Source organism: Gymnodraco acuticeps, unplaced genomic scaffold (genome assembly GCF_902827175.1).
Source record: "Gymnodraco acuticeps unplaced genomic scaffold, fGymAcu1.1, whole genome shotgun sequence".
Classification (NCBI taxonomy): domain Eukaryota; kingdom Metazoa; phylum Chordata; class Actinopteri; order Perciformes; family Bathydraconidae; genus Gymnodraco; species Gymnodraco acuticeps.
Window position 1 is genome coordinate 2,338,149 of NW_022992126.1, and position 17,879 is coordinate 2,356,027.

At 41.7% G+C, this 17,879-nt stretch overlaps 2 protein-coding genes across 4 annotated transcripts; one reads left to right on the top strand and one right to left on the bottom strand.

Annotated features, from left to right (window-relative positions):
- The first annotated feature begins 4,431 nt into the window (after positions 1–4,431).
- Positions 4,432–7,674, top strand: tefm (transcription elongation factor, mitochondrial). Its single transcript, XM_034203542.1, has 5 exons — positions 4,432–4,658; positions 5,299–5,777; positions 6,358–6,507; positions 6,699–6,877; positions 7,015–7,674. The coding sequence occupies exons 1-5, from the start codon at positions 4,616–4,618 to the stop codon at positions 7,277–7,279; spliced, it is 1,116 nt and encodes a 371-aa protein (XP_034059433.1). The 5' UTR covers positions 4,432–4,615; the 3' UTR covers positions 7,280–7,674.
- A 2,429-nt stretch (positions 7,675–10,103) lies between these two features.
- On the bottom strand, positions 10,104–16,603 carry atad5b (ATPase family AAA domain containing 5b). 3 transcript variants are annotated; one of them, XM_034203539.1, is made up of 12 exons: positions 15,825–16,603; positions 15,366–15,695; positions 15,178–15,274; positions 14,989–15,071; positions 14,628–14,776; positions 12,690–12,861; positions 11,903–12,177; positions 11,703–11,796; positions 11,541–11,605; positions 10,819–11,002; positions 10,522–10,645; positions 10,104–10,433 (listed from the first exon to the last, which is right to left on the bottom strand). In XM_034203539.1, exons 1-12 carry the CDS (start codon positions 16,378–16,380, stop codon positions 10,394–10,396), a joined length of 2,169 nt encoding a protein of 722 aa, XP_034059430.1. In that variant the 5' UTR covers positions 16,381–16,603; the 3' UTR covers positions 10,104–10,393. The 3 variants fall into 3 exon arrangements, with proteins under 3 accessions (XP_034059430.1, XP_034059429.1, XP_034059432.1); XM_034203538.1 differs by having other exon boundaries at positions 15,366–15,698; XM_034203541.1 differs by having other exon boundaries at positions 16,496–16,564.
- Between the last annotated feature and the right edge of the window lie 1,276 nt (positions 16,604–17,879).

Sequence of the window (17,879 nt, forward strand, 5' to 3'; positions counted from 1 at the left end):
GTTAGTTAGCATTACATTACTTAGCCTTGTCATTTTTAGTAGCCTTACCATGAAGTTATTATTTTATTACATGAAGTAAACCAAAATGTTAAACAGTAACCAAACATGATGGTAAGTATTTCGTGAAACTTTTGAAGAGTAGCCTACTGCGCCCTCCACCGGGTGCTAAGGAAGCAGTTCAGGGAGAGTCGAAGGCAGGCATGGAGCTTTGCATGACATTCTTCTGGACGTGTTTCATTGTGATGACAATCTGTTTGTTGGAAAGACAGTCGTTGTGTGCTTATTGAGAGAAAATTGTTAGAAGAGATAATTATTCAAAGTGTTGTTACTTTAAAGTGTTGTTACTGACCTTTTTCTCTTTTATTTTCTTTACCTCACCTGTAACTGCTGAGACGTTGAGGAACATGCACACTGACCTGCTCTGGCAACCTGATTTCCACTGTACGTAATAGTATTTGGTTATGGTATATTATTTATATACATCAAAGGCACAATGCACCGCCCAGAGACACACATGTATTGAGTGTGATATTTTGCATAGGTCATGTGAAATCATCTTTACATACTAGAAAACTGTAGGAACGGCAACTTGTTTTGAAATTGAATTTTTAATATCCGATAATAAAGTTGATCTGTTTTCTTTATTCTTCTCTCTTCCCAGCTCCATCACCATTCTCTGTTCCTGCAGGTCCTGCTTGCTAATCAATGCTCATATTTTTTTACACAATTACAAATAAAGTCATTGCATTGTTTGACATGAAGTTGTGCTTCATTCGGAGTCAATAATAAATTCATTCTGCCTTCAACTGCGCAATGATTGTGGACTGCACCGACATCCATGTAGCTGCCCCCCAGTAAGATGAACCAAGCAAAGAGGGTCACCATCATGCCCAAGGACATCCAGCTGGCCCGCCGCATCCGCGCGGAGAGAGGGCTTAGACTGACCTGAGACCAGCACACCCAAACACAACAGCTCTTTTAAGAGCCACATACATTTTCAAAGAGTTGCAATCCTACGTTATTATAATGATTAAACTGGTTCATGTATCACTTAGTTTACTGAACCGTGATGAATGAAATAAATTAGTGAGGTAGTGGTTTACGGAAGTTACAAAGACATTAATATATGAGTAACAGGTCAGTGTAAACACAAGCTTCTGTCAATTATGGATCATTCAAACTATATAAAAATATGTAATAAAGTTCTAAAACAAGTATTCGGTATATTCCTTGATAGCTTTTGGAGAAGGTTGTTTTTAAGTTTACTAAAATCTATCGTTTCAACTGTTTCACTTTATAAAAAGGGAACAGGTGAGTAGAGCATCATTGAGTTTCTTATTCTGTCAGTAAATTATCCAAATGAATGTTTTTCATTATTTTAGTCAACCATAAACAAATTTATTGTACCTTTTAATGATGACCTTACATGGTCGGCAAAGTTAAATTAACTTCAGAAAATCAAATCTGTTCTGAGAAAAAACTAATAAATGTTTAAAGATAGGAACTTGCCATCCCACTGAAAAACAGTCCGTAGAGATTTAAAGGCGTAGTTGTAGTTCAGTCCAACGTTTCATTTGGATTCAACTATTTTCATAAAGAATATATATATTTTTCAAAGTCAACTTTATTGTCAATCTTACTCAGTTTGAGAGATCAAAAAGACGTTTAAATAAAATTATACAATTTACAGATATGTATACAAATATATATATCCTATATACACCATCATGTATAATGATGGTGTATGATGTAGAAGGAAGTGTGGTAGATAACAAGTAAATATAGAGTTACATACATATCCATGTTACAGCAAAAGATGGAATAACTAAGAAGCACGCAGTATAATAATAATTACATGCAACAATTAAATAACTGCTCAGCATCTCCACCACAATCCCAATCTGCTGTGTCCTGTTTTCCTCCCCTCTGCATAACACCCCATCACACATACGAAACACAACGCAGAGTCCGAGGGTGTTAAGAGTATGTTTATTGAAATGTCCTCCTCTCTACTGGCCAACACAGGGAGCATATGCTGGGTGTAGAATTGTTCCAGGAGGAGGAGATTTCCATGCCATGCAGGGTCTTTGGGGATGGGGATGATGATCGCCTCCTTCGTGGTCCACACAACAAAGTAGCAGAGACTCCGGTCTGTGATATGCAGCTGCCCTTGGACCTGGTGCCAGTATGGGTGATTCTCCTTGAGAATATATGACCCACCCTCCTCACGGAGACAGAAGGATGGTAACTGGACTGCCTCCATGATGGTCATGTTCCTCTGGCTGTGTGGACACTTCACCTCCAGCAGGGCAGATGGCTGCACAAGTCCATCGGGTGATGCTCCCAGAACACCCGACTCACTCACAAAGAGACCAGACTCGATTCGAACACTGTCACTTGATAGGCCTCCACAAAAGCCTTCACCCCTTCGGCCTGGTTTACAACCCCCCAGTTGACAGTTGGCGATGTCTCTGGCCAGTGGGTTGTATGTCTCCTCTCGCTGTTGGTAAAGTTGAGACACCGGCTGGACTACTTTGGAAGTGCCAGGCTTCCTCCACTGGCACTCAACATCTGTGGAGCTGATCTGCCACATGGCAAATATTGCCAATGCTGCAGCGTGGCTGCATTTGTACATCTCCTGTGCACAATCACAGACAGCGCTCTGCATCGCGCCATCGTCTCCCATGCAGATCTGTAAAAATAAAGTAAGTACCATTTGTTAGCATGCTATAATAGATTGAATGAGCAATAATACAAGGATGGTCCGGATCTGGGAGGGTTTATTTTTCCATAGTTTTGTCCTCTTGTCTGTTGTTATTGTTTGTTTTTTCTGTATTTTTTCTAATTTGTGTTGTATTGGTTGTGATTGTACATTGTATTTTTCTAAATGTGTATGAATACATTTTTGAAAAAACATTTGATCAACAATAAAAAAGGATTTGGTCAGGATCTAGACTCAGTGTGTAGTTTATTAATTAATCAATGCTCTCTACATTAGGAAAACACATACCGGTGTACCAGAGGGAGTCACACGCAGCTGTGCCTATATAACCAAAATCCTTGAATCTACACACAGCAAATCAAGTCAAATGACACAACGAGAAAAAGGAGATCACACATACAGTATAGTCGATATAAAACTGGCCGCTTCAATCTGAAGAGCAACTAAAACAAACACGGGAGTGTACCTTGTTCTTGTGAACACTAATGTTATCCACAGCATACACAGAGACCACGAAGTTCTTAAGGAGAAAACTAGTTGCTAAAACAAAACACGTTAGTGTACCTTGTTAGCTAATGTTAGCTAGCTGACATTAACGTTACACATTGCACTCATATTACTCACCGAAACCTTGTAAAGCCGGTCCCGCATGCTGGCTCTTACAGAACCGACTAATTCCCCTTTCATATAGGTACAGCTCTCAACGTGCCCAGACTTGTAGTGATTTTCACCTCGTAAAATACTTTTATTCTCATTCTGAAAGAATGTGGTGAAATGTGCTAACGTGACGGCCATCTTTATGTTGGTGACGCGTATTGTGCGAGACGAGAGACCTGTAGTTCACTGAGCGGTTTCACACGAAAAAATGTGTAACTTCACAGTTTTACGACACATTTTTATTTTTTTTACTTGCAAAATGTTCTTTTAAATTGACAAACATCATATGTGTCATTCGTGGCACAATTCAAACGGGATCAAAAGATAACCTTTCTCTCTCCATTGACTTCAATGTATAATTTTCCGCTTCCGGGGTCCCATGGAGGCTTTCGGAAGGGGAGGGACTTCGCCTCACAATCCCCCTACCATTGTAGGCAGGAAGTTAAAAGAAAAAATCTGAGCGTAAGCACTTCCTTTTTGCTGAAATGTATACGGTCAATACAGATGGCTGAAAATGTAAAGCTGCACTGATGTTTTCTGGCCAATATAAGGGACAGGCAAACGGCAAAACAAGCTAATGGACACACAATATTTTAGTTCATATAGGTAGCTTAGCTAAAACTATCTATTAAAAGTTACAGATTTAAAAAAAATGAAAGTAGCAATACCACAATGTTAACATGCTTTGTCATATCCTGCATTTAAATATCCATTAGGGAAAGTTACGAAAGCATTATCCGCTAAATGTATTTCAATTACTTATTATGCAGAAGAGTAAGCAACATTTTCATATTAAAACTGGTGAAAATGAAGCAAATTAAATAAAACATGTATAATAAATATATAAAACACATTTGATAAACTATAGACCAATATTTGGAGTAAGATGTACAATATTCAGCAGTGTTGTAGAAATACAAACTGCAGTAAAGTGCATCAAAATGTTGCTTGTGTACAGCTATTGAATACTGTTGTACAGTAAAGTTACCACGTGAGCACCACATTAAACTATACACTCCCATACATTAGGTGGCACTATTAACCTTTAACGTCCATTTGCAATCCGCAAGTAAAACAGAGAAGAAGAAAACCGGAACCATTGTCGCGATGTTGTTCGAAGCCGACGTAATGAAACAGTCGGACAAAAGGGCAAACTCTTCAACCTGTATAATGCATGGATGTATAGAGTATAATGTTGTAACAAAAACATATAACTATTTATTTTAAATAACGAGAATGTGGCTGGCCAGGCAATTTCTGTCTTCGGTCGTTCAGAGAAGTAAGTTGTAAAATGATGTCTTACTGTTTAAATTCCCATAGTAGCAGTGTGATGCTAATTACGTGTAGCTAGTTGTCACAGTTGCCGGTTCTGTTGCTATTTCAACAGTTTTATATTTTTTAGACTTTTTCTTCTCGAGTTTTCACAGTGAAAATTAGGTCAGGGAGATAACAGTGAGTTAACAGACACGACGGCTTTCTTCTCACGTGTTGAGGAGTCAGCCTGTTAGCATTTTGGGTTTTATATGACACAGGTGGACAGAAAGTACAACTCCAGGATAGACATTTTAACATTCAAAGATTCACAATGTTTAATATCATAACACAACTACAGTGTATGATTCTGATACTTAGTAGCACTATTAAGTGTCATATCAGAAGAAGAGGAACCTTTATTGATCTCCCTCGGGGGAAATTCATTTAAAAAAACATTATGATTAAAAAGGCAATCAAAACTAATTGTGTATTTAACAAATACTTAATCTGAAATAGGAAACTGTATTTTTATTTTATGTAATTGTCTTATTACTTAACATGTCTAGCCCGTTTCGTATACAAGATATGATGTTCATATATGTTCTTGAATAAATAAATACAAAAATATATATATTTACCAGGGTTGATTTGTGTTTCCTCTGCAGGTCAGTATGCGGGACAGTCTGGTTTACTCCATCGTTCTCGGTATGGCTGCCTCCCGAAGCTGGAGCCGCGGTACCTCCAGTGCACAAGTTGCTGGCAGAGCCGGGTTCCCGTGGCAGGCTTTGAGACCCTGAACGCCTCCATCACCTCCCCCTCCTGCGATGAGCCCAATAGATCCCTGGATGCCTGCTACACATCCGAACAAAAAGACACCATCCTCCAGATGCTCAACAACGCCTCACCGTCAGAGCTGGCAGGCGTCAAGCTCCTCCGAGGCCGCAAGTCAGTCAACATCGTGGAATACAGGACTAAAAACGGACCTTTTAAAACTCTGGAGAGTGTGGTGAACGTACCGCTGCTGAAACACAAAAGTGCTGTCACTGTGTTCAACTCTATCCTCTACCCCGGGAAGAGGGAGGGGAACGGGAAGATTCAGTTGGCCAGGTTTATCAAGCCAGAGGTCGACAGGTCCTGGTTGGAGGTAAGGTCCTTGTGTATTTCCAAACACCTGCACTTGTCTTTACATGCATCACTGGCCTGAGGGTGCCTGTGGGGTTAGAGGGGCACAACTGGCTGGGAAACTCTGTTAAGTTATGATAACATATCTTATGGGATAAAGAACCAAATGCCACAGTGGACACAAAAGAATTACAGAAACATAAGCAGACACAAAATACCAAAAGAGAAGCAAAACAATGAATAGATATAAAACATAAGTTGGGATGCGGAAGTCACATAGATGACTAGAGGGACACAATGACTGCCAAGAGCCACAAACTAGCATGACCACAAAAAGACACACGACTACAGAGGAACAGCAAATGATTATTAAGAGACATAATCAAAGACTGAAAATGATGTCATAGAAAATCAAAAATACGTCAAAGACACAAACTACCACAGAGAACAAAATTACTACAAAGGGGCGGGATACAAAAGGACTATACAAAGATGCTGCCGTATTTTGTGTCTCTGTCTGGATGTCATAGCACTGACTGTGTCTTATTTCAGAATCAGGATCATTCTCTGTAACTATCATGAATCTCTATTTGTCTGCTTAGAAGGCGGATGCAATTGTGTCAATCGTGTGCGGGACTAATAAAATCGCCTGGGCTCATGTGGACCGTGAGATGATGGTGTTGGATTGGCATGAGCTAGAATGTCCACATTTCCTTAAGAAAACATACCTGGCTTCTACTTACTTGAATGATGTAAGTACAATTACCAGATTTCCCCTGTTACAATTGAAATGTTACACTAGTTGATTCGTTTTGAGGAGAGAAAATATGACACCTATTGTCAATTTGTTTTCCCTTTTGTTAACATCTAGATGTCATTTAAGGCACACAAAATAAACCCAAGTACTAATGCAAAATGTATACTGTTTCCTGTCTGCCTTCAGGTTTCTGCAGTTCTGAAAATCCTCCCCTCAGCTAACTTTTACATAATCGAGAAATGCTCCATCTCGGTGCAGAATACAGCTCTGTTCCCGATCATGACCCACATGAGGACTGTGGAGGCCATGCTGTTTTCTCTGCTGGAGCCGAGAAACTTAGCCCAGGACTCCAACATACCTCCAAAGTGAGAGAATTACAACTTTACCAATATAAAAGCTGCCTAAATACTGTACTGTACTACACACATGACTTTTATTGTGAAATGTGCTTTGAACAATGACTTGTTCCATAATTTCCCCCCTTGACTTCCTTCCTCTGCAGGGCGTTGAACATGATGCGTTCCGCTGTGGGGCGTCACTTTGAACTCATGGTGGGCGACTCGCGGACCAGTGGAGCGCAGATAGTGCGAAAACTGATGTCAGATTCGGTGACAAAGGACCTCCCGAGGATAAACTTCCCCCCCAATCTGCTGATGAAGTACAGGAATGCTTTCCAGATGAGCAGCCAGGGCGAAGGAGAGGAACTCTGTAACGCTCTGCTCCAGGCTGTGGCTTTTTACGAACTGCTCAGCAAATCCTCCGCTTAGCCGCCACATGGTCTGATCTCATCCCAGGAGCCAAAACAAACCTGGGAGTGGAATTCTGAGCCTTTGTGGACTTTTAACAAACATTTACCTCTTGAACAGATTTGGTAGAAGGTGATGATACAAGATAATAAATATGTTTTCTGTTACATGAAACACTTAATACTGTCGTTTTGGTATGCTTAGCATGAGGGTTGTAGCAATGTTTTGTTATTGCTGCAGTGGACCTTCATCATAAAGTAAATGCTGTCTGGATTATGCAATAACTTTCAGGAAAAACACTGCAATGATCTCAAGGCAACCCACATAAGTGCCTGAACACTCGTCGTTTAAAAATTATCATTTGCCAAAATAGATTTTATTTACTTTTCACAGAAATAAAACGTGATTTCTCATCAGCTGCATCAAATTCATTTGAAAGTAATTAGGTGGAGATTGTTATAAGTTAAATAAATGCACAGAAGTTAAATAAAACACTGACTGGAGTAATGTGAGGTAGTGTGAGGTTCTCTACGGGAAATCTTCTGCCAGGAGTTGGATGGTTGACTTTGAGAGGCCCAGGCGAGTGCTGCTGAGGTAGTTCAGACACCTACAGTGGGGGAGCAATCATTAGAGTTTGTCTGCAAGTCTTAAGTATTATTTGTGTCATCTGTCACATTGACTGCCCTGGTGTCACCAGTTTATTATAATGAAGTTAAAGGAACACTACAACCCAAAAATGGCCCTTTGTATTTACCATGAATTCTTAAATAAAACGTTTTCTAACTTGTTGTGAACCAACAATCACAACATGTAGATATAAAAAGGTATTTCAACACATCCATTCACCATCTCTTAAAACTCATACAATATAATCCAAGTCCTATGCTCACTCCCCCCCAAAACAATGTACATGCGGAAGTGGTTTTAATATTAAGACTAGCTGACATGCATATGTAAAGGAACAAGGGTGAGTAATGGAGATACAATAGATAACTTTGCGGGCGAGGTATTTCTTAATAGTAGATTTAATTTGTTAAAAACAGTGCTGTCATCAGTGCTAAATTATTAATCACTTGTACTAAAGGTAGTTGGCCTCTTTAATTTAATTGATGTGTCCGTCTCACCCGACTGGCTCCTCTTTCTGTTCTCTCTGAGACCGACAGATGTATCGGAGGACGGGCATGTAGTCCACACTGACGGCTCGTCTGTTCCCCAGCAGGCCGAAGGATTTACTGCCAAGCACTTTCCTGCTCAGCTCGTACCTCCGCCTGCACACACTGGAGGGAAAGACACATGCATAGTGTTGTAAACAATTGTTTTGCTAAGTTCATTGTAAACAAAAAACCCTAACAGTCCTTAAAGGTCCCATGTCATGCTTTTCCGGTTATTACCCGTCCCCTTGTGTGTTATGTAGCTTTTTATGCATGTAAAGGGTCTACAAAGTCACAAACCCTCAAAGTACACCCTGTAGCGAGTAAAACTCTAACACAGAAAAGACCTGTCTATGCTGCCCCAGAACGCCTCGTTGGAGATTTGTCTTTTTCCATTTTTTTCTTCCTGAGTATAGTGACGTAACGATAACCAGGTCCAAATGGACCAATCCGCGGAGCTTCTCTCACACACACACACACACACACACACACACACACACACACACACACACACACACACACACACACACACACACACACACACACACACACACACACACACACACACACACACACACACACATACACACACACACACGTTCTCAGCCGCGCTACTCCGCGGAGTTTCGCCGGCACACACCTTATCTTTTCTCAGCCGCGGCTCCGTGGATCTCCACTCACAGTTCGCCACACACTCACGTGTGTGTGTGCTCAGGCTGAGTTCCTTGGTGTCTCGCAGACCCCACGCAGCAACCAGCAAACGACACCAGTAATCCAGCTCACACTGTCCGCTCCTCGAGCCTCAAAGGGCGGAGCAGCGAGCCCCGCAACGTCCCGCCAACACGGCACCCAGACCCCACGGCACCCAGACCCCACGCAGCATTCTCATCTTATTGTCATTGCTGGTGTCATTTTATGGTTGCTAACAAACGCCATTGTAACACATAAACACACATCAGAGCACAGTGGGCTCATAGGGAGGGGGGAGGGGGGGCAGGAGCTCCAACAAGCCGTTTAGGACAGAGTGAATACACATACTATACAGAGATGCTGTATGAGAAACCAATGTGATTTTGGAACATTGAACAATGTAAATCTATTCTAGTAGACCTCAACAATGGAATTATGATCAGTAGAAATGGCCATGACATGGGACCTTTAAAAAAACACTGATATGCTTGGTAGTAAAAATAATAATAATTCAGAAGTTAGGATGGAGAGTAGACTCACCTTGCTGCACACGGAGGTTGAAAACTAAAGCTGAGGCCCTGGTGTTTGGAAGAGGCAGGTAATGTCAGTCTCTCCACCAGCCTCCGCCAACTTGCGTCTCCCACTTCCTGTTTATATTTGTGGGCTTCAGTCCACGCCTCAGACACTCGATAGCAGCACCTGTGAAACCCCAAGCCCTCAGCAGCAGCCTGAACGTCCAGCAGCCCCTCCTGGCTCAAAGTCCAGCACACATCATCGTCTGCACTCATCTCATCCGTCATCCCATCTTTTATCTCAGCCCCCGTCCAGACAAAGGTCTCAGGTCGGCCTGAAACGAGCGGCGCTGCTGCAGCTGGCATTGTTGAGTCAAGGTACGACATGAGGTCAAAGAAGTCTGTCAAAGCGTCCAGGCAGTCGGTTTCAACTCTGGCTGCTTTTTCTTCAGTCTTGTCTCTTTTAGTAGCAGCTGCTGAAGGAGCCCTTTTTGATGATAATGGAGTTCTTTGTGTCAAACTGGAAGATGATGTGTCGTCAATCATTGCTGTGATACATTTGTTTCTGCTAAGCCTGGAGATGTTCTTAACAGATTTGCTGTTGGTGGCTGATGCCTTAACACTGACATATCCATCAAGCTGCTTGACGTGAAGATCGATGTGAGGAGGGTCCGGCTCGTTCTGCAGCGCAGCACGAGACCCCGGGGCCCCGGCGGGTAGAAGAAGCTCCAGGTTTGAATACAGAAGAGGAACACCCCCTCTCCAGCTCTCTGCCAGGAGCCTCAGGAGCTGCTCCGTGTCATTTTCATACCAAACATTAGACTAAAAAGATCAACAGATGATGTCAGTTTTTGTTCTGATAAAAAGTGAATGGAGTGATTAAACACGATCTTAACATATCAATACTTGCCTGTAAAGGTTTACCAGTTGGTTTTGGGTCACAGTGTGGAGACCTAGCATGCTAGCAGCACAGCATGGGTCAGATTTAGGAAGCTGGAAGTCTACATCTTGTCCTCTTTTACGACCACTCAAATCTAGATAACAGAATATAACATAAATTGGAGCTTTATATATCCTGAGATTGCAGTGTAGGGATTGCAATACAAAGTAGAACAATCTGCAAATCCTGCGAATTTGAATTGATGTTATTGGTAACACAACTCTTGTCTATTAGGGGAGTGATTGTGATTTATTTAGAGTAACTCACACTGTACATGAGTAAGCTCCTCACAAGATGTCTGTCCTCCTCCACTCTGCAGCCAGAGCTGCAGCTGCAGCAGACAGCGCCTGACGTCTCCTCTGCACAGACTGACCAGCCTCTTGACAGCGTCCAGCTCCAGCTGCACGCTCTCAGCCAAAGCCACCAGCTGCAGGTAGCTGCAGACATTCACCTTGTAATGCATGGAGGAAGTTTATGACAAACTGTTATTCATGCTAATATTTGCCATCATGATTCTGCATGTGTGGGAAGCCTATACACACTATCAAGCAGATCCTTTTTATGTCACTGTAGTACCGTCTAATCCAACATTTTACGATCTGAATATCCGGATGTAGCAATAAGCTTGACTCCAACAAAAGTAGGTCTCAGGTAAGTTTGATTGACTGTTTACTTAAAGAAAAAGGTATTAGTACAAACACATATTTTCAAAGGTCAAAAAACTATTTTGCTCCGTGATTCTTTTTCCTTCTAATTAGCAGCAGCTGCGGTCGGCTATGACGTAAATTGTATTACAGCGGATTTAAATAAATGATATAATAATACTAAGAACAAAGAAATACAATGTTCAAATATATATATATCAAATTATACATTTTAACATATGGCTCCTACAGTTACAAACATAGACTGTGTGAGCTACTTCAGGAAACATCTAAGTATGTCACACTGAAGTTGTACAATATTATAGAAATGAAAGTCTGACTTACCACTGATGGGGTTTTGAAAATGATTTCCTCCAAGCTGCTGTTAAATCTCTCCCTGAATAAGGGATCTAAAGAAGATATTTATTTGATTTAGCCATACTTATTTCTTTTACATCACAACTTGTTCTGAAAGCTTTTCTAAAACGACACAGTGTATGCGTTTACCATTGGTGGTCAGAACGACCGGTCTTTTAGTGGTCGTCATGAACGTTTTGATGGCCGAAAAGAAACCCACATCATCATGAAAAATGACATCAACCTGCGGTGGCAGACGGATGCAAAAAGGATCAGACCAGCCTAAACATGTGCAGACTCAAATCCAGATAATGATATGTGTTACAGTGTGGGTTTGCCAGATGGTTTACCTCTTCAAACAGAATGAGCGACGTGGCAGTCTTTTTGTTCTGCGGCACCGTTTGATCAGAGCCTGGTGATGGGTTTACGGATTTCCTGCCATCTGGTTCATCAGATGGCAATAAATCCCCAAAGTGTAAGCGATCTGCTTTGGCCTTCATTTGAAAGTAGTTGGTCAAAGTGACTGTTGGTTGATTTGCTTTTCCTTTGCGACTTGGGTGACCTAAGTTCTGAGCTGCTTTCCTTTTAGAGGTACAGGTGATGTTTTTGGGACGCACTGTTTTTCCTGTGAAAGAAAAACACATTAAAGTCTATAAAATATGATATTGGAGCATCCAATCCTGTCTTCATGTATACATTTAAACACTATGTAAAAAAGGTCCCCTATTATACTATTTTTCACCAATATATTATAGGTCTCTAGATATATATACAGAAAATGCTCTAGGAGGAGATTCAGGTGATAAGGTGGGGGGGGGGGGGGGTTACCTTGGTTGGGTATTGGCTAATGGTTACACAAGCCAAAACGTTATGACATCATAAAGTGGCCTAAATCTGATCAGCTCATTTTCAGATGGATCTTTTTTCCTGACACTTTCAGAATCTCTTTACACAGAGGTGACACATAATAACGTATAAAAGACATGAAAAAGTGGATTTTGCACAATAGGTGACCTTTAAATCCAGCACCATCATTTTCTTACGAAAGAAACTGTTGCGAGTTTGTCTAAGTAAGTCAGTAAGTAAGAGATGATTATTATGTTTATCTGGACTTCAGAACGCACAGTGTATTCTCACCAGGTAAAGTGTCAGGTCTAGGAGTGCAGCTGTTGATGCTGTAGTTGTTGAAGTAGGTTGGTTTCAGTGGGTCCTTCCCTGGCATCTCCACTAGATGGGACTGGGTAGCTTCCTTCAGCTGGGACAGAACATGGCGGCCACTGCGCTGGGAGGAGCAGTTCACCTCAAACACCTTTGTTTGGAAATGAAAGATGAAATAAAGTCGAATTCCTCTTAATTAGGTTACTTAGCCAGTGGAATTGGTCAACTTGCTTTAAATTGGTGAACAGTCAGTGGAATAACCTCAGATCTCACTGATAATAATAATAATACATTACATTTATAAAGCGCTTTTCCTGGTGCTCAAAGCGCTTACAAGCAAGTAAAACAAAATAACAACAAAAGTAGAAAGTGCTAAGCTAGGAGGAATAAGGGCAAGGGGTTAGTTGATTAGGAGTTGAAGGCAAGAGTGAAAAGGTGAGTTTTGAGGGATTGTTTGAATGATGTGAGAGTGTTGGCGGATCTGACGTGGCTGGGGAGGGAGTTCCAGAGTGTGGGGGAGGCTGCTGCGAATATTTTAAAGTCAATGCGGTGTTTGATGGGGAGCCAGTGGAGGTCATGGAGGATAGGGGTGATGTGGTCAAGCGTCGGGTGGAGGTGAGCAAGCGGGCAGCTGAGTTTTGGACATATTGAAGTGTTTTTAGTGTGAATGCAGGTGATCCAAAAAGTATGCTGTTGCAGTAATCCAGTCGGGATGTTATCAAGGCATGGATCAGAGTTTCAGCAGCGGTCGATGAGAGGGAGGGTCTAATACGGGCGATGTTCTTTAAATGGAAGGATGCGTTTTTTGTGACCTGGTTGATGTGAGGGAGGAAAGTGAGGGTGGGGTCGAGGATGATGCCAAGGTTACGGATGTGAGTGGAGGGGTTGACAATGGAGCCATCGATGGTAAGAGAAAAATCTTGGGTTGAGCGGGTAAGTGAGTTTGGGCCAATGATTATAAGTTCCGATTTGTCACAGTTAAGTTTTAGAAAATAGTTTTGCATCCAAATGTTAATGTCAGTGAGGCAGGTGCTGAGCTGGGAGTGTGTGGTTGGAGAAATTGATTTTGTTGAGAGGTAGAGCTGCGTGTCATCAGCATAACAGTGGAACTGGAGTTGGTGTTGACGGAGGATTTGTCCAATTGGGAGGATGTAGATGATGAACAGAAGGGGACCAAGTACAGAACCCTGAGGGACGCCATGATTGACGGGGGCTGTGGGGGATTTGGAGTTGTTAATGGAGATTAATTGATGTCTGTCAGAGAGATAGGATTTAAACCAGGAGAGGGCAGTACCGGTAATGCCAATGGAAGACTGGAGGCGGTTGATGAGGATGGAATGGTTGATCGTGTCAAATGCGGCTGTTAGGTCAAGGAGAATGAGAATTGAGAGGGAACCAGAGCCAGCAGAGAGGAGAATGTCGTTGGTCACCTTGAGTAGGGCAGATTCTGTGCTGTGGCGAGTACAGAAACCAGATTGAAAAGGTCCATGAAGGTTATTGCAGTCCAAATGGGATTTTAGTAGGGAGGCAACAGTTCGCTCCAGAATTTTTGACAGGAATGGGAGGTTAGAGATGGGCCGGTAGTTATTGAGGGAATCAGGGTTGAGACCAGGTTTTTTAATGAAACAGTTTATTTAGTCATTAACAAACTGTTCATATTATCCTTTTAAATATTTTTGTATTCTTCTAAGTCTTCTCTTACTGCATTTTGTGGATAAGATTTGACATATTTTTGTTATCACAGCTGTTCACAGAGGTGAGGAGAAACGGAGATTTTCAACCCTACCAGGCATCAATTATTGGTGGAAATGAAGAGCACATTTTTTGGCATGGTTATATTTAAGATATGTATATCGATGTAGATGATCATCATTTGGCAGAAGAGATACAAAGATATTGACCCAGTTTGAACCCAACCTTGAAGCCAAGTTCCTGGGCGCAGGCGTACACCGAGGCGGTCTTTCCCACCCCTGGAGGTCCGGTGATCAGCATGGTGTTGCAGAGCGGCTCCTCTCGGTCGCCCTCGCCCCCCCCCTCACCCTGGAAGTCTCCACAGTCCCATGAGTCTGCACAGGAGGAAAGGCATGCATTTTCCAACCAAATAACCCCACACATGGAAAGTTCTATAATATCCTGAGTCATTAAAATTCACGTGCACATTATAAGCAAGCTTGTCACCAATTATTTGCTATACTAAAAATTTGAATATGCCAAATTTACCACGTTAAAAGTTGAACCCTGAAATACAAGAGCAAATATGATAAATACCAGCTCATACCATTGCTGTTATCTTCTTGCTTCTTCTCCTCCATTTTTCTCCTCTCGTCACAGTCAGCTCTTAGTTTCCATTTCTTTAACCAACTGAATTCAATAAAAACACACAACAAATGAAAAGATTATGCCCTCACGTGTTTTTCTACTACAATATATCAGTAAAGTCAGAGGGGGAGTATTGTATAAAACCAACCTTTGTAGTTTATTCACAGAGGCGGAGTTGCCAATGACTTCACTAATATGCTGAGGACTGTATTTGTCTGTCCAGAGAACATCCTCAAAACTGGAATCTAGACAAACGAAAGGGAGGAAATGTTATGTGTGTGTGCTATTAGAAGGCATGAAACATGTCATAAACCAATCATAGTTTGACAGGTTTACCTTTTTGAAGGATATCAGAGGTTTTGAGTGACTGGATGCAAGACTCTGATTGATTTATCAGTAGAGGAAGGGGCTCATAGTGGTTCACCAGGCCTGCTGGGCTCCCACGTTGCTGCCTCAGCCTGTGAGTACGACTGAGCTTGTTGCTTCTGCGCTGTTGTTGGACCAATGGGACAGGATATTCCTGGATAAAATGTGTTGACACGGGACAGTGACCCATACCAACGGTATCCTCTGCTGTGACACTAGACCTCAGACGTTTGAACACCCTCTCAGAGTTTTCATTTATCCGTTTTCTCTTCTCAGTTAAGTGGATTTGACGGGAGTTTTCTGCTTCGGAAAGAAGAGCAGAAGTTCAGTTGAAGAAAATCAAGCTTTAACTTACTTTTTGAATGCATAAACTAACTAAATCATCAATTGAAAGCACACTCAACATAAAAGACTGTGACTCAATCTAACCTGTGGATCCCACATTCTGCAGCCTCTCACTCGCTTTCTTCTGCAAAGTATTGAACACTGTTTGCACTGATAACGCTGGGTTGGAGGTTTGGATTTCCTCCATGCAGATGTGCAGAGCTGAGGCTGACAGCTGTGCTCTCCAGGATCTCTTTCTCTCTGTAGGTGATGCACGCTGCTGACTTTTCCCCAGCTGCACATCAGGGAGCACTAATTCCTGCACCTGGTCTGCAGGCTGATCCAGTTTCACATCCCGGCTCCGTTTACTCTGGCTTTGCTTAGTTGTACGTAAGAAAATTGGTGCAATTTTAACGTATTTTGGGCAAAAAGTCTTCCTCTGCTCCTGAAGTGGTTTAACTTGTGTGGTGGAGATGCCTGCAGGAGCAACATGTGTGTCTCCTGCAGCCAGCGAGGCTGAATCTCTCTCTGGTGATGTTTCATCATAGGAACAACTCGAGTCTGACAACACCAACCTGATCACCTCGGCTGTTCTCGTCTGCTCTCTGCTCGGACATGGAGCATCTTTACATTTGTTGCTCCGCTTGAGTTTGTTTCGCATCGTACTCCTAATTCAAAGACTCTTGGCATTATGCTAACGACAATTTGCTACACTAACCAAGCGAGCGAACTAAATAGTGCACTCCTCCGACTCCCATTCATCGGCTCCACAGTACCTTAATTCATTGTAGCAGGGAATTGAAAAAGCCAAAAATAAAACAAACTTCTGTTTTGAATCCAGAAACATCCCAACTACCCTGAAATGACGTTTAAAACGTGCGCGAGACCGTATGATATAAACAAAGATCGTGTTCATACAAATAATGAGGAGGCTCTCGTTTAGTTTAGCGAGGCTACCAAACTCATGATGCATACATAGGGACATAGTTTGAGTTTCGCATCACATACGCCTAAACGTTGTTACTAACTGCGGACTTAAATAAATAAACAATACTTGGTGAAATTGGTATAAGATACAGATGTTCGTCGAAAATCCCATCTCAAATACTCTTCCTCGGAATTCATTGCAGAGTGGTAGCTCTCGCTGTTGTCACCAGATATTGTACTTCTGTGTAGATCGTGTATTTTTGCCTTTACAGGGATGTACAAAAGTTGAAGATAACTTTTTATTGATGTGTTTGTATTCATCTTTCGTTTTTGTAAAGCGCTTCGTGCTGCATTTCTTGGATGGAGGGTGCTATACAAATTATTAATGAAATAAAATAGCTTGCCACAATGTCTAGAAGGCTCTATATTTGAAGAGTGAGTCCCTTGAAAAATAAACTCACTGCTTATTTGTTAAATGAAAAAAATCACGAGACAAATAAAGAAAGCCTAACTAGGTGGGCCAGTGGCAGCTTTGGCCAAAACAACATGTTACTCTCTTATATGAACCTAGCCTCTGCCTTGAAAGCAATTTAAAGCACATGAACGTGTGAGAGCCACCTAAATATGTTCATTACAGCCAGACGCTGGACAATGGTGCACACTCCTTTTCCTTCACAGTAGCTTGAGTAAAAGTATGGCTTTGGAGTGTCAAGAGGTCAGGGGAAATATTTATTGACACTTTTTGGAAACGGCAGGAACAGCAGAACAACTTTATTTTAACACGGTTTTCAAAAAGAAATCAAAAGAAACACAATTGACAATATGGAATATGTCTTCCCTTTAGAAAGAAGCTTTCCCTGGATACACCCAGCGCCATATAGATACACCTAATGTGTCTGGGAAATTTGCAAGGTCAGAATGATGGGTAACCTTTTTCCTTTGATATTCACTGGAGAGATGCAATGTTGCCTTGTTTGAACATTCATTTTAAAAGGGGTCTGATCTTTAAAGCTTATTAGAACTGCACCTCAGCTACTGATACTTGCTTTTTTCGCGACTAAAAATGATTGACCAAACTACATTCAGATGTGGTCTGACTATGTGGTCAAAAGTTCAAGAAAAAAGTGACTTTCAAGTTAAGAAAAGCCAACTGTTTTGCAGGTCTGAATTATATCACCTAAAAGACCTATAACATAATATGCAGCTGGTAATTTCTCTCAAAAGACAGCTATG

What these genes read in the sequence shown, in the direction of transcription:
- tefm (XM_034203542.1), top strand. Translation starts at nt 4,616, where the DNA reads ATGTGGCTGGCCAGGCAATTTCTGTCTTCGGTCGTTCAGAGAA. An exon ending in GTCTTCGGTCGTTCAGAGAA is followed by an intron (nt 4,659 to 5,298) that starts GTAAGTTGTAAA and finishes TTTCCTCTGCAG; the next exon opens with GTCAGTATGCGGGACAGTCT. An exon ending in CTTCTACTTACTTGAATGAT is followed by an intron (nt 6,508 to 6,698) that starts GTAAGTACAATT and finishes GTCTGCCTTCAG; the next exon opens with GTTTCTGCAGTTCTGAAAAT.
- atad5b (XM_034203538.1), bottom strand. Translation starts at nt 16,380, where the DNA reads ATGCGAAACAAACTCAAGCGGAGCAACAAATGTAAAGATGCTCCATGT. An exon ending in TCTGTGAATAAACTACAAAG is followed by an intron (nt 15,072 to 15,177) that starts GTTGGTTTTATA and finishes TATTGAATTCAG; the next exon opens with TTGGTTAAAGAAATGGAAAC. An exon ending in GGAGCTTACTCATGTACAGT is followed by an intron (nt 10,646 to 10,818) that starts GTGAGTTACTCT and finishes TCTGTTATCTAG; the next exon opens with ATTTGAGTGGTCGTAAAAGA.